This window comes from Aspergillus saccharolyticus, assembly GCF_003184585.1.
Source record: "Aspergillus saccharolyticus JOP 1030-1 unplaced genomic scaffold BP01scaffold_39, whole genome shotgun sequence".
Classification (NCBI taxonomy): domain Eukaryota; kingdom Fungi; phylum Ascomycota; class Eurotiomycetes; order Eurotiales; family Aspergillaceae; genus Aspergillus; species Aspergillus saccharolyticus.
Window position 1 is genome coordinate 152,822 of NW_020290649.1, and position 20,574 is coordinate 173,395.

General features: G+C 53.9%; 7 protein-coding genes across 7 annotated transcripts; 2 read left to right on the forward strand and 5 right to left on the reverse strand.

The window, feature by feature from the left end:
* Positions 1-160: 160 nt before the first annotated feature.
* BP01DRAFT_347748 (CDP-diacylglycerol--glycerol-3-phosphate 3-phosphatidyltransferase) lies at positions 161-1,937 on the forward strand (the record flags this gene model as incomplete). The annotated part of the gene is made up of 3 exons (XM_025573702.1): positions 161-444; positions 529-881; positions 935-1,937. The coding sequence occupies exons 1-3, from the start codon at positions 193-195 to the stop codon at positions 1,935-1,937; spliced, it is 1,608 nt and encodes a 535-aa protein (XP_025428013.1). The 5' UTR covers positions 161-192.
* Positions 1,938-1,979: 42 nt separating this feature from the next.
* On the reverse strand, positions 1,980-3,903 carry BP01DRAFT_347751 (ribosome biogenesis protein LTV1). The gene is made up of 2 exons (XM_025573703.1): positions 3,813-3,903; positions 1,980-3,753 (listed from the first exon to the last, which is right to left on the reverse strand). The coding sequence occupies exons 1-2, from the start codon at positions 3,833-3,835 to the stop codon at positions 2,295-2,297; spliced, it is 1,482 nt and encodes a 493-aa protein (XP_025428014.1). The 5' UTR covers positions 3,836-3,903; the 3' UTR covers positions 1,980-2,294.
* Positions 3,904-4,287: 384 nt separating this feature from the next.
* On the forward strand, positions 4,288-6,788 carry BP01DRAFT_359824 (ribosome biogenesis GTPase LSG1). The gene has a single exon (XM_025575769.1). The coding sequence runs from the start codon at positions 4,441-4,443 to the stop codon at positions 6,484-6,486; it is 2,046 nt and encodes a 681-aa protein (XP_025428015.1). The 5' UTR covers positions 4,288-4,440; the 3' UTR covers positions 6,487-6,788.
* Positions 6,768-8,743, reverse strand: BP01DRAFT_359825 (acyl-CoA dehydrogenase family protein). Its single transcript, XM_025575770.1, has 4 exons — positions 8,525-8,743; positions 8,166-8,411; positions 7,867-8,079; positions 6,768-7,790 (listed from the first exon to the last, which is right to left on the reverse strand). Exons 1-4 carry the CDS (start codon positions 8,597-8,599, stop codon positions 6,984-6,986), a joined length of 1,341 nt encoding a protein of 446 aa, XP_025428016.1. The 5' UTR covers positions 8,600-8,743; the 3' UTR covers positions 6,768-6,983.
* A 477-nt stretch (positions 8,744-9,220) lies between these two features.
* Positions 9,221-9,952, reverse strand: BP01DRAFT_359826 (Spo12 family protein). The gene is made up of 3 exons (XM_025575771.1): positions 9,738-9,952; positions 9,558-9,647; positions 9,221-9,464 (listed from the first exon to the last, which is right to left on the reverse strand). The coding sequence occupies exons 1-3, from the start codon at positions 9,866-9,868 to the stop codon at positions 9,356-9,358; spliced, it is 330 nt and encodes a 109-aa protein (XP_025428017.1). The 5' UTR covers positions 9,869-9,952; the 3' UTR covers positions 9,221-9,355.
* A 4,271-nt stretch (positions 9,953-14,223) lies between these two features.
* On the reverse strand, positions 14,224-16,519 carry BP01DRAFT_143575 (putative serine/threonine protein kinase). Its single transcript, XM_025570578.1, has one exon. It carries the CDS (start codon positions 16,327-16,329, stop codon positions 14,386-14,388), a length of 1,944 nt encoding a protein of 647 aa, XP_025428018.1. The 5' UTR covers positions 16,330-16,519; the 3' UTR covers positions 14,224-14,385.
* Positions 16,520-17,291: 772 nt separating this feature from the next.
* Positions 17,292-18,558, reverse strand: BP01DRAFT_143560 (uncharacterized protein). The gene has a single exon (XM_025570577.1). The coding sequence runs from the start codon at positions 18,305-18,307 to the stop codon at positions 17,531-17,533; it is 777 nt and encodes a 258-aa protein (XP_025428019.1). The 5' UTR covers positions 18,308-18,558; the 3' UTR covers positions 17,292-17,530.
* Between the last annotated feature and the right edge of the window lie 2,016 nt (positions 18,559-20,574).

The following is a 20,574-nucleotide window of genomic DNA, read 5'->3' on the forward strand; positions in this document are numbered from 1 at the left end:
TCGTCGTCTGGTCTTCCTGCAACGCCGGGGGGAGTTGCCCGCCCGCCTAATCCGGTCTAGCGCAGCTAGTGTATGTTTGCTGTGTTTGCACACTCTGTGCCTCTCCGTTTATCCCGGCGCGCAACAGCCGACTGAGTGTCCCAGACTTTCGTTCTTCTGGATTTTGGTTGCCAGAAGAGAGAGACTTCGAAGATGTTCGGACGGATTGGAGGTAACACCCTTCGGTGTGCGGTGCGCCGACCAGCGGCGCGGAGGAATCTCCTTTGCGAGCGCAGATTCTCGGCCCATTCCTCTCACGCCAGCCCCAGTCCAAGTATTCCCTCGGCTGCCTCACCTCTAGGCAGCATCACGACCGAGCTGGATCGGATCTCTCCTTGCTTCGAGATCAATGCCGAGCGGATTGAGATCCTAGACTCCCCCGCCAGCTTCTACAGCACTCTCAAGGTATGAAGATTTCATCTGGTATATTTTGCATACGCCAGATCTGCTTCGAGGGACTGATATTGAGACAATTGGGCATTTATATAGAACAAGATTCTCAATGCGAAACGACGTATCTATCTCTCGACCTTGTACATCGGCAAGACTGAGCATGAGCTTATCGCAACCCTCGATCAAGCCCTTCGAGAAAACCCCGAACTCAAAGTATCCATTCTCACAGACTGCCTTCGAGGAACTCGCGAGACACCAGATCCCTCGTCCGCATCGCTTCTAGCCACGCTGGTTACAAACCATGGACCTGACCGGGTCGATATCCGTATGTTTCATACACCAAATTTGACGGGCTTCAAGAAGAAATGGATTCCGCGCAGGATCAACGAGGGGTGGGGTCTGCAACATATGAAGCTGTATGGCTTCGACGATGAGATTATCCTCTCGGGGTATGCTTCCTACATGCATGATGCATGTGTCCAGTGACTGATCGCAAGCGTAGCGCGAACCTCTCGAATGACTATTTCACCAACCGCCTGGACCGATACCACGTCTTCAGCTCGAAAGAGCTCGCTGACTACTATGCCAGCATCCACCATGCAGTCTGCAGTCTTAGCTTCCAAGTGCTCCCCGACCCGCACAATGCCGCCGGGTATCTCTTGGATTGGCCGAAGGCCAATGGTGCCCCATGCCCTCTGGACGATCCACAGAAATTCATCGCCTACTCCTCGACATTCTTAAAGCCGTTCTTTCAACCCAGCATCGAGAGCAAGCACGCGCTCCAGCCCAAGCGTTCTACTCACGCCTACGTCTACCCGGTGGCGCAATTCACTTCCTTGTTGAAACCAGACACCTCGACTGAATTTCCCGCCGTCACCTCTATTCTCCGTCTCCTCTCAACCTCTTCCGCCTTCGCCGGTGCCCGCTGGCTCTTCACAGCGGGATACTTCAACATCCACCCTGTTCTATCTTCTCTCTTGATTGCAAGCACTTCTCCGTCGCACTCCGCATCCAGTACCCGTGGCACCGTCCTTACTGCCTCCCCATGGGCTAATGGCTTCTATGGCTCGGCCGGCATTTCCGGAATGCTTCCCGCTGCCTATACCCTTTTCTCCGCCAGATTCCTTGACCAGGTAGCCTTGGCCAAGCGCACGGATTCCGTCCAGCTCAAAGAGTGGCGTCGAGGCACCGTTGGGCAGCCTGGTGGTTGGACCTACCACGCCAAAGGCCTTTGGATCACCCTGCCCAAGGAGGAATATCCCAGCTTGACATTTGTCGGCAGCAGCAACTATACCAAGCGCAGCTACAGTCTGGATCTGGAGGTGGGTGCGGTTGTCGTCACGGGCAATCAGACACTGAAACGCAGACTGGGCGCCGAGACCGAATGGCTGCAAAAGGATTCCAAGCCCATCTCCCGAGAGGATCTGCGGCGAACCGAACGGCGGGTGAGCTGGAATGTTCGTTTGGCCATGTGGATTGTCGAGAAGGTGGGAGGGGCTTTTTAGGTATTATAGACTTCTTGTATACCCCTTTGGCATTTGATGTATGTATGATTATCAATGATGTCCTGTACAGTTAATCTCATGAACAGATATCCAGATAGCCTCTGAAACCGGATATATATCATCTAAAAAGGATGAGATGTATGAAGCAACAGAGCAGACCTTTTTTGGCCGTCAAATAAGAATCTATCTACTATGCAAGATGGGAAAAATGACAATAACACCGGGACGCCTATGGATAAGCCCGCAAATTTTTCTTTTCCAAGCCAGAGAACATGCCATGGGGAAAGGTATCGTCGCAATCATGGAACGCATGCACACACACAATAACAGCAGTGTAATTCACCACTCTGATCCACCTCACGCGCGGCCGGAAAGGCGTCCGGAACCGCCACTGACACGAGCGGGACCCAAGCCCTGGCGCACCTCATCCAGCATCCGGATGCCAATCGCCTCGTTGCCGTGCTTACCGCGCTTGTACTTGACACCCTTGCGCTTGGCCTGGGAACCGGTGTTGTCATCCCAGCCTGCCAGGAAGTCGTCCATGACCGAGGTGAAGTTGTGGCGGGGGTTGACAGTCTGTCCGTTGGCGTCGACTAGGCTAGGGGCATCGGAGATGGCCGACATGCCCGTCATGGACGTCATGCCTGTCATGCCGCTGACCATGGACATGCTATCATCGAACTCGTCCTCCTCGTCCAGAGCGTACAGCTGCTCCACCCGCTCGAAGCGATCGTCCAGCAACCGGTGGCCCTCGGTCCGCGCCAACGCCGAGGAGGTCATCGAGTACGCGGACGGGTTCGTCAACGCACCCTTGCGCTTCTTGCGTCGGATAGGCGTACCACCGACCGTGAACACGGTGGAAGCCAGCGTGCTCTGCTGCTCCGAAGGCACAACACTCGGAGCCGCGGCCGGTGCGACAGCCTTACCGCCAGCTTTTGCGTCCTTCTTGAACTTGGCGAACTCACGCATCCAGCCCTGATCCTCGGGCTGCATGTCCGGCGCCGGAGCGTCATGCTCCGGCATTTCCTCGCCGGACTCAGCAACTCTCCTCTCATATTGGGCCTTGGCGGCCGTCGTATCCGTCTGCACAGGCGCCTTCTCCGTCGCGTCCGACTCCCACCCATCGTCCTCCTCGTCGAACTCATCATACAATGTATCCTCCCAGTCGCCCTGCTCCATCTCCTCCGCGCGCGTGGTCAACTGCCCAAACAAATCCTCATCGTTATCATCAACGTACTCCTCGTCCTCCAGCGCCTCCAGCACCTCGCGCAGGCGGGGGTCCATGTTAGGCTGGAAGCCCGCGATCGCATCCGGCACGTTCTGCTGGTCCTGGTAGGTGGGCTTGCGGGAATACGTCGACGCCGTGGAGCGCATCTCGCTGTACACGCTAGGGGCGTAGCTGCCCCCGCCGAACTCGCTCCGCTGCTCCTCATCGTCCAATGACACCTGCCGCAGCGCATCCTCCAGCTTCATCTTGCCCTTGTTGCCCGGGGCGGCTTTGGTCCGGGCCTCAACGAAGTGCGCATCGCCGCCGCCCGTGCCCAGCTCCCGCAGATGCTGCATGTAATCGTACTTGGTGTCATCGTAAAAAATGCCGTAGTTGGCCGCCTCGCCTTCGTTTTTGCGGACGGCGCCCGTGCCGAATTGCTGGCTTAGCGTGGCCAGGTCCTGACCCCGATGGGCGCCGCTGCTGCTGCTGCTGGGTGCAGGGCCTGATACCGGGGCGAGCACGCGGTCGTCAGCGCTGGGATCGTGAATGAGAGGGTCATGTTGGGAGCGGTGGAAGAGTTGGTAGGTGGTTGCGTTTTTCTTGTCGCTGGAAATGAGTTGTTAGTGGTTGACCCACTGAGACTATTGGGTGGGAATGGAACTTACATCCACTGCTTCCGGGGAGGCATCTTGGGCAATATGAAGTCCAAGGACCAGGGTGGTAATGGGAGTGTTTTAGCGAAAGATAGTGGGGAGATGCAGCTTTTGGGGTTGGGCAAAAATTCGAGAAATTCGTGGGGGAGATAAAGTCACGTGAGATGCTTATCGAGGACCCGGTGGGTTGGGCTTCGACAGTTCAGAAGATACAGACATATAACCCCTGAGATTCGAGCAAAGCGGCTGCTGGGCTACTGGTCCAAGTCGAGCTCCTCCCTTCCCCGGTGTATCATAAGCAGTGCTGCTGCTGTCGAACAGCAGAAAAAAAAAAACCAAAAAGTGAGTGCAAAGCAGGTGCAAACAGCCATGCTGAGTCATCCTTATCTTATCCGAGCGGGGCATCGCTGATTGGGCCAACCGCCGTCAAGGTGGGAGGTTTTCTTCTTTTCTTCTTTCTTCATCTTTACAAATCATTCAATCCTCCCCTCCCCCCCCGCCCTCTATTCAAAACTTCTCTGTCTTTCCCTCCTCTTTTCTTCCCTCTCCTTGAATACCCTTCCTTCTTCTTTCCCCCCCCTCTCCCCTTCTCTCTCTCTCTCTCTCTCTTGTACTGCTTCGCAGTCACATATTTGCCACCATGGTGTTGGCCAAATCCAAGAACGCCGTGGGGCTGGGCAACAGCCTCATGAAGGACCGATTCGGCAAAGGCAAAGCCTCCAACCAGAAGAAAGCCTCCCACAATGCCGGGATTGTCCGCAAGGACATCAACGGCGAGACCTATGTCACCAATGCTGCACAGGAGGCCTCGTGGGTCAAGATGCGCAGTATCACCGAGCAGGCCGCGCTGGACGAGTTCCTGAGCACCGCCGAGCTGGCGGGCACCGACTTCACCGCCGAGAAGATGAACAACGTCAAGATCATCCACGCCGACCAGAAGAACCCCTACCTGCTGTCGGCCTCCGAGGAGAAGTCCGCCATCACCAAGCACCGTCAGAACCGCGGCCGGCTGACCGTGCCGCGCCGGCCCAAGTGGGACGCCTCCACCACCCGGAACCAGCTGGAGCAATTGGAAAAGGAGAGCTTTTTGACCTGGCGGCGGGGGCTGGCGGAGCTGCAGGAGAACCAGGATCTGCTGATGACCCCCTTCGAGCGCAACCTGGAGGTCTGGCGCCAGCTGTGGCGAGTCATCGAGCGGTCCGATCTGGTCGTGCAGATTGTCGATGCCAGAAACCCCCTGCACTTCCGTTCCGAGGATCTGGAGAGCTATGTCAAGGAGCTCGACCCCAAGAAGCAGAATTTGTTGTTGGTGAACAAGGCCGATATGTTGACGGAGAAACAGCGCGCCGCCTGGGCGGACTACTTCGAGCGCCATAATATCACTTTCCGGTTCTTCTCGGCCCACTTGGCCAAGGAGCAGAACGAGGCCCGTCTCCTCGCGGAGGAGTCTGGATCCGAGAGCGACAGCGAAGTGGAGGAGGAGGAACAGGAGTTGGCTAAAAACACCCAAGCCATGAAAATCCAGGACGGCGAGCAGCAGCAGGCGGAGGAGGAGGAGGAGCATGATGGCGGATTGGAGCTGTCTGCCGCTGGCTCCGGCAGCAGCAGCAGCAACGACAAGCGGACAGAAATTCTCAACGTCGACGAGCTGGAGGAACTCTTCCTTTCCAACACCCCCGACACCCTACCCGACAACAACTCCGCTGACGGCCCGATCAAGAGGAAGACGACCATCGGTCTGGTCGGATACCCTAACGTGGGTAAATCCAGTACGATCAACGCGCTCCTGGGCGCCAAGAAGGTGTCCGTCTCCGCCACCCCCGGTAAGACCAAACACTTCCAGACTTTGTACCTGTCGCCGGAGATCATGCTCTGCGATTGTCCCGGTCTGGTCTTCCCCAACTTCGCCACGACCAAGGCCGATCTCGTGGTCAACGGTGTTCTGCCCATTGACCAGCAGCGCGAGTTCACGGGCCCTGCCTCTCTCGTCGCCCAGCGCATCCCCAAGCACTTCGTCGAGGCCGTGTACGGTGTCAAGATCAACATGCGCTCCGTTGAAGAGGGCGGCACGGGCACCCCGACTGGTAGTGAGCTGCTGCGCGCCTACGCGCGAGCCCGCGGCTTCTCCACGCAGGGTCTGGGTCAGCCCGACGAGTCTCGCGCCGCTCGTTACGTGTTGAAGGACTACGTTAACGGCAAGCTGCTTTTCTGCCACCCGCCCCCCGTCGAAGACGGCGCCGAGCCCATCGACCCGGCCGAGTTCAACAAGGAGCTCTACGATCTCGCCCATCTCCCCGAGCGCCGGCAAGCCCAGCTCGCCAAGATGATGCAGGGCGAGGGCGGCAGCAACATGGACCCCGAGACCCTGTCCCTCCTCGGCGTCACCGCCGCCAACAAACAACCCGTTCAGGGCTCCCTGGCCCGCAACCTGGACAGTGGCTTCTTCGGCCCCGGCGCCTCCTCCTCCCGCGGCCAGATGATGCTCCCCTTCAACTCGCAGTACACGGAGCAGGGCCAGCAGATGCGCAAGCAGCTGACCGGCCGCAAGGAGCGCATGATGGTCGCCCTGGAGCGGGGACTGGATGTGTCCGAGGTCCGCAGCGGCAACTCGAAGAAACATTTCAAGGCGAACAAGAAGCGCGCCAAGAAGGTGCGCAAGAATGGCGCCGCCGACGATGACTATTAGTGGTTACATCTGTCTGCTCTTACTTTTGATTTTTTTGAAAAAGCTCGCGGGCGAGTTGCGGACGGACGTGATGATGATGTTGTGGTGGTGGATCATGACTGAGTGATACAAAAAGCTTCTTCTCCCTATTACTAACTACATGTTTGTCTCTCTTGAGTTCCTTATATCCCGGCATACCATTGCATCATTGGTTCTTATCTTTGTTCTTCTTCACATATGTTGTCACGGTATATGGGCTTCCTTTTGTGTTTTGTTTTTTTTTTTTTTTTTTCTTTTTTCCTTTCTCTTTCCTTGTCTTTTTTCGGTCGGGATTGCATGGGAATGAGAGGGTATGGAATGAATCGGACATGACAGTTCATATGACTACACATACAAAACATTTCCTAATTCCCCAATCACTTTGCTTTGCTTTGCCCCCTCAAAGGATTACTTCCGTACTATACGTCTAACTAAGACCCCATGGCCATTAGAGTATCATCATCCAAGCAAGAACTACACTACAAGCGACCCTTGATCTTTAACCCGGTCTGCCCCAACAGCCTCTCACCCTCTTGCCTCTGCCAGTCCAACTTCTTAACGATCTCGGCCCTGCGGTCGCGATTCTCGCGCTTACCTAGTTGCTGCAGATGGACCTCGTCGGGCCCGTCGGCGATGCGCAGCGTGCGGATCAGCGCCCACATGTAGGCGAGCGGGGTATCCTGACAGACGCCGGCGGCGCCGTAAGCCTGGACGGCGCGGTCGATGACCGTCAGCGCGGTCTGGGGGACGAGGACTTTCGCCTGGGCGATTTCGCGGAGGGCGGACTTGGCGTCGCCCTGGTCGATCTTGATGGCGGCGTTGAGGACGATGAGGCGGGCGGCGTCGATCTCGATGCGCGACTTGGCGACCCACTCCAGAATCACGCCGTGGGAGGCCAGCGGCTTGCCGAAGGTCTGCTTGCGGTCGTCGTTGATGCGGGCAATCAGCCACTCGAGCGCCTTCTCGGCGGCGCCGATGGTGCGCATCGCGTGGTGGATGCGGCCGGGCCCCAGCCGGCCCTGGATGATCTCGAAGCCGCGGCCCTCGCCGAGCACCAGGTTGGCGGCGGGCACGCGCACGTTCGTGAAGCTGATGTGGCCGTGGCCGTGGGGCGCGTCGTCGTAGCCGTACACCGTCAGCATGCGGTGCACGGTGATGCCCGGCGTGTTGGCCGGGACCAGGATCACGGATTGCTGTTTGTAGGGGTCTGGGTGGTTGGGGGCTGATTTGCCCATGACGAGGTAGACGGCGCAGCGGGGGTCGCCGGCGCCGGAGGACCACCATTTCTATCGAAGTCAATTTTATATGGCCCCTTCCTGAGCGATGGTTTTGAAAAGCGGAGGGAAAGGGGAAAAAACACACCGATCCATTCAAGACATACTCATTCCCTTCCCGCCGGATATTCAACTGAATATTCGTCGCATCACTCGAGGCCACCTCCGGCTCGGTCATGAGAAACGCAGATCGAATCCGCCCCTCCAGTAACGGGGTCAACCATTGCTGCTTCTGGGCCTCGTTACCGTATTTGGCCAGTACTTCCATGTTGCCTGTGTCCGGGGCGGCATTATTCGTCGCCTGTATTATCATGATTCAGCCATGTACCATATACTCCATCCAGAGTCCAAGCCACTCCATGCTGAGAAAGGACTGATTCAACGAACCTCAGAAGCAACCGTACTCTTCCCCAAATACTCCGCCATAAGCCCATACTCCAAATTCGAGAATCCAGCGCCCTGCGAGAAATGGTTCTTGGGCAGGAACATATTCCACAGACCCAACTGCTGGGCCTTGGCCTTCAGGGTCTCCATGATCTCCGGATGGGCGGTCCATCGTTGCTCGCCCTGGCCGAGTTGGGCCTGGAAGACGGGTTCGGCGGGGATGCAGTCGTTTTCGACGAATTGTTCGACCTAGTTCGGATTTCTTTAGTCGTGGGTATTTTCTTTCCTTCTCTTTTCTTTCAGGGAGGAGGGGTTGAATAGAGAGGCAGGAGGAAGAAGGAGGAGGAGGAGGAGGTACATACCAGGTCCAGGGTCTTCTTGGCGCGGTCACTGACAAAGGGGAGGGCGATGGGGGGGATGCGTGTGGATGCGGGCATTTTGGCTCAGATGGGTGGTGGATTACTTGAATCGGGGTGGAAAAAGGGAAAGTGAGGACAAAATCAGAAGAGGAGAGGGAATAGCAACATGGGGATCATTTAAAAACAAAAAAAAAAAAGAGTCTGGATCAGACGATGGATGGATGGCTGGAGTGATTGAATGATTGTTGCAGTATGCGGAGAGCAACAGAAAGCGGAGAAGCCGATCGGGACCTCGGCTGATCCTCCCAGTGAACCTGAACCAAAAACGGCCTCGCCTCCCACGGGCTGTAGTTACGTTGAGTAAGTACCGGCAAGTACAAGTAGTTGATAACTTGATACTCAGTCGAACAAGAAAGGTAATCCCCATTAAAAGAATTAATTCAATTCATCATCTCACAAAAAAAAAAAAAAAAAAATCAACCCCTCAGCTCCAGAAGTCCATCCCAGTGTTCAGTGTCCACCCAATGCCAACCTCGGTTGATTTTCTCCCAATAACATTCAAATCATCGTGACAACAAAGCAACCAGCAAGACATAATTAAACAATCTCATCCCATGCATAACAGAACAAACCCGAACGTGAGGCCAGAACAGATTCATCAAGAAGCCCACTCGGTAAAGTAAGAGAAAGAGTAGAAAGAAAAAAAGAAAAAGAAAAAAAAAAAAAAAGAAAAAATTTCCTCTCCGGCGACCCGCGCGAGGGAGGGAAAATAAACAGTGAAGAGCAACTTCCACAAGAATATCTTCTATGGATGCAAACAGAAGCGGGCTACAGTCAGACAGCGCTCTCGGCGTTCTCCTTTTCACGCTGGGCTTCAGCCGCCGCGGACTGCTCAAAGTTCTTCTTGCCCAGTTTGGCGAACAAGGATTGGGGCTTGCCGGCACTGCAGATGAGAAAGCCATCCCAGTTAGTTGGAGGAGTTTTCCAGAAAGCTGGGGGGCTTGTAAAGAACACGGGATGATGAAGAGGAACATACTTCTTGAAGCGCTTGCCCTTCAGGTCGCTCAACTTCTTCGAGCAAGGGCTCATCAGTTCGTCAGAGGGCGACACGTAGCTGGCTTGGTTACTGTACGCGTCCGGTCTCAGTCAGTAAACTGTATTATGGCAGTGCAAGCACAGGAGACACAGCCAGAAGAAGCTGCGCACATAGCCGTACCTTTCTCCGCTCTCCAGCTTGCCTTGCAGCTTCTGACGGTGGTAGTCCATTGAGTTAATCGGCTTGCCCGTCTCCTCGGCGGTCCCCAAGTGGGTGTTGGTGGAGCGGTCGGTCAAGGGTTGAGCGTCCATGGTTGAGATAGAGTGTCCGGTAGCAGGGATTCTTCGTGCGTGTGGAGGAAGATGTGGTAGACGGAGTGCAGATGGAGGTTATGGAGTGGAGGCAGAGAGAGACCGAGAGAGAAGAGGCTCAAAGGATAAGCAGCAGCAGCCCGGCGGATGGGAAAAAAAACCCGCATCGATTGTTGTCATGGCAACCATCCGAATGAGATCATCCATTCATTCCTTCTCAGTCCACGCGGAACAACTAATTAGAATTAACTTACACTGTGTTATGCGTGATCTAGTCATCTCAGGTCGTGTTGCCAAATAATACAAATACATAGATACAAACAACCCAATCACAGGCCCAGCCCAAAAAAAACACCCCCTTCACAGACAGACAAATATCAAAACAAGGGACCGAGTTGACCTGGAAACACGCAGCTGGCTTGAGACAGCTGCAATGCTCTTTGCCACCCCCTCGGCCCAAGCAGGCCAATCCATCTGTTACCCCGAGAATTCGTTGACGTGGTCTACTGGAGACTCTTTCGATCCCGGGACGCTTCCTTCGCGCGGTAGGTCAGGTGGACTGCTACGCGACCGCTGGACCGGAGGAACAATCTCCGGCAGCTCAAGGGTACTCTCTCTTCCAGCCTCGGTCTCTTCCTCCTCGGCCATACTCATGGAATCAGATACAGGCGTGGGTGGCGAGTAGGCCAGCGTTGGGCTGAGCAGCTCGTCCTGCGAGTCCTCGGATAGGTTCCGCCGATGTCCGCTGGTGCGTCGGCAAGAAGACGTTGCTCGAGTAGACGTCGGACTCACCAACGGAGAACCGTACGGCGGGGATGGCGACGAGGATGAGCGCAGGCTGTACGACCGCGTGACCATATTCTGCACACGAGGAATCTCAATGTAACCACTGGCCGTCCCCCGCGCAAAGAGCACCAGTCCAAAGCAGAAGAGGATCATCATGCTCTGGATGACCGCCACGCGTTTTTGGAAGACCAGCTCGTCCGCCAGCACGCCCAGTTGCGAACTAAGCGACTGGATCTCTTGGTGGTACTGAATGCGCTGGTGTTCGAACTCTAGCGCCACGCTCTTCCATACTTGATCATATTGTTCTCGGAACTGCTTGAGTTCATTCAACACTGTCACATTCAAGCCCTCGAGAAATGTCGAAGTCTTGGCCAGCTGCCGCTTCTCAACCTTGTTGAAGGCATCACGCAGAATCCGTGATTGTTCCTCGATATACTGAAGCGACAGGCTTGAGTTAGATTCTAGCATCTGGAGTCTTTTATGCACGGACTTAAAGAACGACTCCTGTGTGGTAGGGTTCGCCGACGGTGGTTGTGTCATACTTGACCTGGTTGGTTCCGCTACACTGCTGGGTTCGTCCTTTGGCATTATAGTAGATTTGCTATCCGCTTCGGTGACGGCGCTTGGAGTTGCAATCTCAGGGTTAGTTATAGTTGTTGAGGACGAGAGTGAGTCTGCCGCGATGGCTCCCACTATGCTTGACGGCTTTTGTTCTCCGTGCTCTCGAGACGAAGCCTCGTCGGCCTTCCCTGGGAACATGGTAACTGTAGCCTGAGACGGAGACGCTTCGTTTGGAACAGATCGGTCAGACGGAGACTGGGCTGGCACATCAGACCCAGCACTAGTAGCAGACGCCTCGTGGTCGTCACAGGTATCTAGAAGCCCCAGAAGCTCGCGCAGCTCTGGCACATCCATATCCGATCCGGTCTGGCGGCAAGCTTCTTCCTCTGGCTTCCCGGTCGACGTCACATTGAGTGACTCCATGGTCACAGAAGTAGACAGTTCCACAGCAGTACTTATAGAGTCGACTTGCGGGGCCATTGTAGGGGCCGGCTCCGCTGTTTCTTCGGAAATCTCATCATCCGTGGGACTAGCCTCCCCGTCGTGCTTATATTCCTCCAACATCGTGGTCCCATGGACACGAATCAGGCTCAGGGGACAGAAGAACTCGTTCCCGTAGTGCGTAAGGAACTCGATCTTCACGTACCGCGCCCAGATGAGTGGATTCTCGACTGCAAAAGCTTGCACCTCGCGCGTGTTCCGGGCCTCGTAGACCCCCAACTCGCGCCATTGATCCAACTTGGCAGGGTAACGATCCGATACGCTGACTCGGAATGTGTGAAAGATGGAGCTGAAAAACTCGTAGTTGGCGAGCACGACAGTATCCACCAAGATATCATCGCACAGTTCCAGGATGAGGAATTTGTTCTTCGCCCGACATTCGTTCAGCATGTAGCTATCCTTGTTCTCGATGAGCACCGACGACGAACCGGTACACTCCGGGTTGGTCTTGAGCACCGTCGCCGCGCAGTCAAAGGACGCATAATTGAACCGTTCTTTGCAAGTCGTCCCCGCATCCTTCGAGCGCGATACTCCCGCTTGAGGCATACTCTGCGCCAGTCCGTCCGCGCCGAACTCATTCCCGGCTCCGGGTATCTGCCCGCCTGGCGCCTCGGTCGTGGAGACCATCTCACTCCAAGCCGTAGGCCGCGTCGCCTCAGGTGTGGTATCCGCGCCGAACCCGCCAAAATCCAACTCAATCTCAGCGTCGTCGCCCAGCGAGTCCAGCGCATTATTGATTCCCGTAGGCCGTCGTCGGTCTTCCTTGCCCTGATTCACTCCACCAGGACGATTCCCTCCCATGTTCTCCACCGACTGCCCGACCTTGGCTAGATTTTGCTTCTTCCAGTCTTCGAAAGACAGAAACTTGGCATTGTCGAGCGGAGAATCGGTGTCGAGCTCCTGATCGGGCCGCTGCTGTTGTTCTTCCTCTGTAGATGTGGGTATCGTCATTGCTTCGTGACTCGAAGAGGACGCCGAGATTGTCACTGACGCAGGAGGTTCCGCTCCTACCGAGGACATCTGAGCCATGTAGATCGCCGCCTCAACTTCGGGGCGGTGATGTTGCCCTCGTGTTTCGACACAGATGGGCCATTGGATCAGTTCGGCTCCGAGCTGCAGCGCGTCGGGAGTGCGACAGATCGAAGGGTACTGGTTGGCGCCACTCCCGTCAATCCAGGTCGAAATCAAAGTCATCCAGGGAATCCATTGTGTTGTCGCCTTCCACCCCGCCATTTTTTGGGGGCAAAGTCTCGTTGACGCCCGAGGGGTTGCGGCCAGTGGAGATGTCTTAAACCTGGGATTTTGTTGCTCCCAGCGCCGGGAAGGGCGACTTTGTGCGCGATCGTTAAATCGTAGCAGTTAGTGTCTCTCTCCACTGCTCAACCTTACGGGAAAATAATTCGACCGCCGCACACAGGCGCGCATGGCCTGTGCAATAGGAATCCTATGGGAAAAGGGTACTTTAGTTAATAGTCATTTGCTGAATATCCCAGCTTGGTCTCATTCTCCGTCCGTAAGCACAGAGACCACGCAGGGAAGACGAGCACGGTCAAGAGGAAATCACAGTATGGCGCCAGTAAGGGAGGTGAGTGGAGACGATGACTGGATCGGATCCGACTGCTAGACTTCTTGCCCACCGTCACTCCACTCACTATTGAAGTGAAGGCCAGACTGGCAGCAACTTCGTAGACTAAAAGACGGAGATAGCGAAACGGAGACAATGATTCGATCGTCATCGCCTGCCTATTGTGAGTCTTCTCCGCATCGTTCACCGCCTGCCCGTACTAAAAGCTACACTCTGCTATACTGTGCCAAGCAGCTTCAGATCCGACATTATATTTTGTCTACATGAGGGACAAGTCCAAAGACACGAGAATCGGTGTTTGATTCCTGGCTCATTAATGCTTAGCCAGCCGCCTCGTCACCGCTACCTACTCGACTGTTTCGGTTAAGTACATGTAGTGCACAGAATTCCCAACCAATCCAACATCTGGTCCCAGGAGAGATAGAGCCGTCCAAAGAAAGTTATGGATGAAAGAGCGACCGTTCGTCTTCTTCATTGTTTCTGTTTGTTTTCCATAGGTAAGAATCGAATAAGGAAAATAGCGACACGGCCTGCTGCACGCCATCGTCCTCCTGCGTCGTCGTCCAACGAATCCCCAAACATGTGAACCCTTTTTTCTTTTGATGAGAAGAGAAACGTACATTTTGAGAAGAGGGGAGGAGAGAAGAGGAGTAAAAAGAAAAGGAAGTCAAAAACACTCCAGCAAAAAGACTGTTTTCCGGTTATCAGTTGATGAGTTACTTTTGACCTGCTCGTCACCACCACTGCTGACTCCGTCGGATAGCGTCATATTATACAGAATAGGGAACAAGCAAACACTGACAGATAGATGGGCACAAGGCCACATACATTCTATAGGGTAAGAAGAGGGAAGAGAATATAAGTTTGAATGTGAATATAAGGTCGCCTGGCGCCAGATGCCAGTCTTGCGTGACCGCATAGAGAAATGCATCGGAGTAGAAGTGGAAAGGACGAAAGTGAAAACAAGTCGGAATATTTGTTGAAATGTTTGTTTATTAACTGGTTTGCTCTTCTCGGTGATATTGGACGGTACAATAGAGTGGAGGAACGTCAGACACCGGCACCAGAGGTGAGGCTAAGCTCCTTACAGGTGAAGGTCGTGCCAGCCACCGACGAGATCGAGATCTTCGTCGACGCTGCCATCGTAATGGTTCGCAGCCTTGGTATTGGCGGCCTTTGGAGACTCCCAGGCATCACGACGCCGACCCTTCTCCTGGAAGGGACGACGACGACGCTCACGGTCCGGAGGAGTGAAAGTCTCTTTCTTGGCCCATGAGCCATAGTCGAAGCCGGAAGATCCTAGTCCCCAGTCCTTCCTCCAACTCATGTTGCTTGAAAACTTCTTTCCAGAAGAGCTCTCAGGGGATTTAAAGTTCCTCCGGCGATCCCCCAGCGCCGACCACTTGTCGAGGCTCGACTTCTGCGGGGAGGCATCAGGAGAGCGAGGTGGGGTCTTGATAGCAGTGATACCCGCTCTCGGGTCCCAGGACTTGGAAACAACCTTCTCGGAATTCTCGTGAGATGTGTTCATTTGGTGGGCGCGAACGTTGAGGAGAGAATTGCTGACCACTTCATGCAGGGCAGTCAGGGATCCACGAATCTCCGGGGTGTTGCTCTCGTGACTCCAGCTGCGTGAGTTCTGCTCGCGACGCTGCTGGAAAGCCAAATCCTCAACTTCAGATTCTTCCTCCTCATCCCAGAGGTCGCTCCAGCTCTTGGAGATCTGCTCTTCTTTCTTCTTGCCGAAAACCATCGAAAGTGAAGGCAGACGCTTGGTAGCATTGCTCGGCAAAGAGCCGGTGATCGGGACGGGATCCGAAGGAGGCGGGAATCGAACCTCATTCCTGCGGAACGGGGGAGACCGGAATGATTCACCCATGGCAGACTCCAGGACGGAGGCCATAGATGGGGTACCCTGGTGGACAGAAAACCAGGAGGTACCAGCAATTTCCGAGGGAGGGAAAAGGTCTTCTGTGTAACTCTCGTTGTCGGGAATGGCAGAGAGCTGCCGGAAGGTTTGGGGAGGGCTGGCTTGGAGAGCTTTGGCCCAGGGGAACGAGTCGCCCTGGTTGATATGAGGACTCTGGATGGAAGGGGTCCGAAGCGGCTCCCGATTGGCACTGGCGGCAACCACCTCACGGTCGTCCGTGCAGAACTCGTCCAGCGCGTCATCATCTGTCGTGAACGTGACAGCACGCAAGATAGCCTCGCGAATGCCAGAAAGAGAACGCTTCGTGGGGTCAATAGCAAGGGCAGTTCTCAGAATTTCAAAGGTATCCTGAGACATGTTGGGGAAGATGTCGAACAGCGATTGGCGATCCCGAACGTAGTCTGCGTAGAGGATATCGGATTCCGTTGGCGTGGCAAAGGGATTTCGGGCAAAGAGCACATTCAGAAGACAAATCCCAATCGCCCAGATGTCGGCTTTTGCGGGGGAATAGCCGACAGTAGAGGGGTCGTACTGCTCGGGAGCCATGTAACGGTCACTCCCAACGCAGGCCTCATGAGACCAAGCCTCCCGCGTCGCCAGACCGAAATCACCCAACTTCATGGAGCCATCCTGCATCAAGAAAATGTTCTCGGGCTTGATGTCACGATGATACAGGCCATTTGCGTGCATGAACTCCACTGCGCTCACGAGTTGCAGCATGAAGTCTCGCACGTGTTCGGTTTCCAACGGACCACGGTTGAGCCGGATTGCCTCGTACAGGTCACCATTTGAACAGTATTCCAGAACGAGATACATGTGAGCATCTGTTTCGAAGGAATGAATGAGGTTGACGATGTTCGGATGGAACCTGAGACGTTTGTGACATTCCAGCTCCTCGGTGCGGGCATCATATGGAGAAGGATTCGAAGGATCGCCAGAGGAAGATTTGGTCATGCACTTGATGGCGACATCTTGACCAGTCTGCAAGTCAGTTGCCAGGAAGACCATGCCAAAAGATCCATGGTTCAAAGGGGCGACGGTCCGGAACCGTCCATCCAAAAGTTGGCCCTCAACAAAATTGTTCTTGAGGCACTCCATTGTTATGTGTATACTCTAACAGGACGAGGTCTCCCAGAGATGATCGTCGAGATAGGATATAGAAACAAGCTCACTTGCTCAGAGCGTGTTCGAAATAGTCGATTGACCAGGCTCGAGTTGAATGTGCACTCGAACGATGATGCTAACAATGAAGATCAAAGTCCAAGCAGATCTTGACACCACCCAGATCCAAGAGAGAAGAGTCGAAGGTGAGAGGAGGGGGAAGCGGAAGCGGAGAAGAGCGAAACGACAAAAGAAACAATTGTTGTCGGTTCAGGATTTATCGTATAAATACCGGAAAGTCAAGAGAATATGGTGACAAAAAAGTGAACAAAAAGAAAAGGTTGACGAGAATGGAGAGGCGGAAGGCACAAATCAGAAATGCCCTTAAGGATTTCGAACGACGATAGGAAATGGTTTGTAGAGACTGTTATGAGTGCATCGGTATATCGTTTTCACAAATATAATAGGCTCACGGCCGAGGGTGAGGAAAGTATATTGCGAGGAAAGAATGTGATCGAAGTGAATGGCTGTGTCCGGCGGATGGACAGTTGGTCAACAAGTTGTAAGATGAGAGGAAGAACGCTGCGTAGATATCGTAAACACCAAGAGTATAAACAGACAAGGCTCGTAACAAAAAGGCCTTCCAACACCAGGCTGAAGGACGAGGTAAAGGTCGTGACTCAAAAGGAGAGGGAGCGGTCGGACACTATCGAGTCATAGAATGACCGATAGCTGTTATATAGTCCTGGTGGTAAAGTAGGAGACTATATAAGGAGACCGAGGCTGTGGAAAACTGGTAGGTAGGGTCTTCTGTCCCGGTAATGGGCGAGCTGAAGAACCAGATACCAGCACCCGGCCAAGGTTGCGCGGCGAACGGATGGACAACTAAGCAGTGTTGACCTCAGAGCGGAGCGACACCCTCACACGTATTGTCTGCGATTGAAACGTAGCAAGGCTTCGAAGGACAGTCTGCAGTTAGGTAGACGAAACGTGGGTCCGAGGAAGCACTCGACGTGGTTGGCTTGAGAGCGAAAATGAGTCACGGGGGATAGGTGTTGGGAAGGCCAGGCAAAAGACGAGACAAGGCGAGGTAAAGCGGACGTGTTCAAGCTTGTTGATGCAACCAGAAGCAGTGCAGTTTCTGAAGTAGATCCAGTGGAGAAGAACACGACGTTGGTCTAATCAGATGTAGAACTTGTCAAAGCACTGTATCGTGTCGCAACAATGATGGAGCGAAGAGGTTGAAGATGGATGAGCTAATGGGAGACGGGGTTGGATTTGTATTGAAGAAGGCGAGGTGGCGAGTAGTCGAGGAGGCGTAGTAGATAAGGAGGAAGGAGCAACGGAGATGTTGAGGGCGGCTAGGAGGTATAGATGAGGTTTGGAGGAGCGGAGCGAAGCGAGGTGAAGAGGTGGAAGGTGGGAAGGTGAAGAGAGAAAGTAGGAGGTAGAAGGTAGAAGGTAGAATAGGATGGAGGAGGGAGTTAGGAAGATGAGAGAGGAATGGAATGCGGATAGTTATTGGGGGGGGGGAGGAGGAGGAAGAGAAACGATGACTAGGTGCCAGACTGGTAGGAGTATGACTGATTGACCCGAGAGTGACTAACTTGGGCTTCTGGGGGGGGGGAGCAAGTAGATGATAGGGATAAGGGGAGGTACCGGATGAGATGATAGCAGTTTGGGTCTCCACTAAACCCAAATGAGAACTAGTTGGAGGGGCGAAAGACCCAGAAGTCAATGAATTATTGAGAGGGGGGTTGAACCCAAAGGTTGGTTCCCCCATGGCGGAAGGTAGGCGAACGAGCGAGAACCTCCTACAGAGGTACGAAAGAGTACTACGTAGTTGTGGGAGGGAGTGGCTCGGCCAGCCAATAACTGGCACGTTACGTACCATACCAATACACAGCTGCACATCCATGATCCATCCTCCTGCAGCCTGAATATGAGGTACCTCGTGGTAAAAACCGGTAACCATCTGCCGAGTTCATCCAATCTCACCCGCAACTTGAGTCTCCACTCCACCTTGTTGACTGGTACGTATGTACAGTGGAGGTGGGACAGGATACATACTTACATAACGGAACTTACACTTACAGACAGACAGACACAACAGTGAGTGCACATGTCTCGAGTCTCTCTCTCTCTCTCTGTGTCGCTGATTAGTCACTCTTCGCTCAATTCAGGCACTCAGATGATGGATGCAGGTCGAGGAACTTGAGGGCCCGTTTCCGGCCAGATGAGAGCTCCACAGCAACGCCCCCCCTGAATGAATCATCCGTCATTCTCTCTCTGTACGGAGTACAGTGTAGTTCTCCGTCCCTCCGGCCCTGGCAGTCGCCGAAAACATCCGCCCGGGCACTCCGTTAACTGCTCCGTACAAACCAGATGATTCAGCAAGCTCCATTGCCATCCTCTTGATTCTTTTGCTTACTTACTACATACCTCGGAGACAGCTCACTCTCTTTTCCCGGGTGTGTCTAGCAGGTAGTCAATGGAGGACCCCGAGGGATTCTCCATAATTCCTTCCTCCAGAATGGATGGCGTTTGATGAGATGATCATGAATGAGTGGTTGCGTGACTGGAAAGGTGGAAAGTAAATGCCAGAAGGCAGTCGGGCGGTATCTTACCGACTCCCAACAGTAAGGTCCCAGTAAGATTCCAGTAACGGGAGTCCACGGGGTTACACGGTAAACAACAACAACAGTTGAGTGAGTGGTTTCAGCAGCGTTCCAGTCCATGACTGACCCCTGCCTGCCTATCATCACCCAGGCACTGACCACGCATTCCCTTCCAAACAAAGGTTTTGGAGTGTCGCCTCCCCTCCGGTCTCCCTGCCAGGTTGCCGGGCCGTCAAGCCTTCCCATTACATTGAAAAATAAAACACTACACAGTACGCCAAAAATATGATAGGATTGCGAAACGAGTCTCGCCTTCGAGTTACACATAAGTACAGTATCGAAAATAAACCATGAATGAAAACACAAGGTACTCGCCGCAGAGGACAACGATCGAGACCCAAAGTCAAACACAATAGAGATGGAGACAACGCTGGCCACCACACCCCCCCCCCCGGCCGCCGACTCTGCGGCCCTTTACCCAAGGGACCTTGGAGTCAGGGCCCGCGGGTGGATAGGTTGGAGAAGAGGTGGAGGAGAAGGAGGTTATCGCTGCTGGATGAGAGATAGAAGTAAAGTCAATTGATAAGTTAACCGAAGTAAGAACCTTTTTTAACTACAATGATTCTGGTCTCCCCAGAGTAACTATAAGTAACTAACATTAAACTTCAAAAGACAAGCTGGAGCGACATTAATCCTCCCCATCCAACAACCAACTTGATAAGATATCACACTCTGGCTGAACCTGGGCACCAAGACAGCACCAAGACAGCACCGTCGCTATGACTAAGGTGAGGTTCCTGCAGGTCCAAGCAGGGTCTCTCCGTCCCCGGCCCCATCGTTATCGGAGGGAGAGCATCCTTGATTATAATTATGACTCCATAGGCATAGTCAACGACGTATTCTGCTATGTGAAAGACGGAAAGTCAAATGCCTCTCGTGTCTGTCAATAAATGATGATGACAGGCAACACCATTCCGAAGCTGTAGTGTGGTGGCAGAAAGAATTATCCTCCCCCTCCCCCATATTTCGGACAGGTTGTTGCATAACGCCATCAATGATCAATGGACCTGACACAAGCCACTGACCTCTGATTCCTCATCTCGAGGTCTCACGGACCAATTCGATCTAGATCGATCCTTGAGGCCGTCATCATTGATAATATATTATTATTATTATTATTATCGCCATCACTATTCACTAACAGCTAACTAACCCGTTACAGCAAATGAGTAAGTAATTGTCCACATTGGGCAGTATTTATTCATAGCATACTGTGTAAACACTGCTCCACTCCGACCGGCAAGTCGGCGGACAAAAGACTGATGACGATGGCTGCGCAACCATGTTTCCATTTTCAGCTGCGCCTAGGAATTGAAATTGGCCTCGGCCGATGGCGGAGCAGCTTCTGGGTGGCGACTAGGGCGAACGGCCCTAGACTTCTTCCGGTCCTCTGTGGGTCCGGGCTTTCCCCGGACCACCTATGACCGAGAATCGGAGTCACACTATCTCCAGGCTGCATGACGCCAGCCCTGAGCAAGTAACAAGTGGGCGGCGTCGTGGCCAATAATTGCCCCATCTATTGGTCCGAGTCACTCTGCAACAAGGGAACACAGAATGACGCCCG

Excerpts from the sequence above, each read along its gene's own strand:
- BP01DRAFT_359826 (XM_025575771.1), bottom strand. The coding sequence starts at position 9,868 with ATGGACGCTCAACCCTTGACCGACCGCTCCACCAACACCCACTTGGGG. Across the intron at positions 9,648-9,737 it reads AAGCTGGAGAGCGGAGAAAG|TAACCAAGCCAGCTACGTGT; the intron begins GTACGGCTATGT and ends GGACGCGTACAG. Across the intron at positions 9,465-9,557 it reads AAGGGCAAGCGCTTCAAGAA|TGCCGGCAAGCCCCAATCCT; the intron begins GTATGTTCCTCT and ends TCTCATCTGCAG.
- BP01DRAFT_359825 (XM_025575770.1), bottom strand. The coding sequence starts at position 8,599 with ATGCCCGCATCCACACGCATCCCCCCCATCGCCCTCCCCTTTGTCAGT. Across the intron at positions 8,412-8,524 it reads CCAAGAAGACCCTGGACCTG|GTCGAACAATTCGTCGAAAA; the intron begins GTATGTACCTCC and ends AATCCGAACTAG. Across the intron at positions 8,080-8,165 it reads AGAGTACGGTTGCTTCTGAG|GCGACGAATAATGCCGCCCC; the intron begins GTTCGTTGAATC and ends ATGATAATACAG.
- BP01DRAFT_143560 (XM_025570577.1), bottom strand. The coding sequence starts at position 18,307 with ATGGTTACCGGTTTTTACCACGAGGTACCTCATATTCAGGCTGCAGGA.
- BP01DRAFT_359824 (XM_025575769.1), top strand. The coding sequence starts at position 4,441 with ATGGTGTTGGCCAAATCCAAGAACGCCGTGGGGCTGGGCAACAGCCTC.
- BP01DRAFT_143575 (XM_025570578.1), bottom strand. The coding sequence starts at position 16,329 with ATGGAGTGCCTCAAGAACAATTTTGTTGAGGGCCAACTTTTGGATGGA.
- BP01DRAFT_347751 (XM_025573703.1), bottom strand. The coding sequence starts at position 3,835 with ATGCCTCCCCGGAAGCAGTGGAT. Across the intron at positions 3,754-3,812 it reads CCTCCCCGGAAGCAGTGGAT|CGACAAGAAAAACGCAACCA; the intron begins GTAAGTTCCATT and ends ACTCATTTCCAG.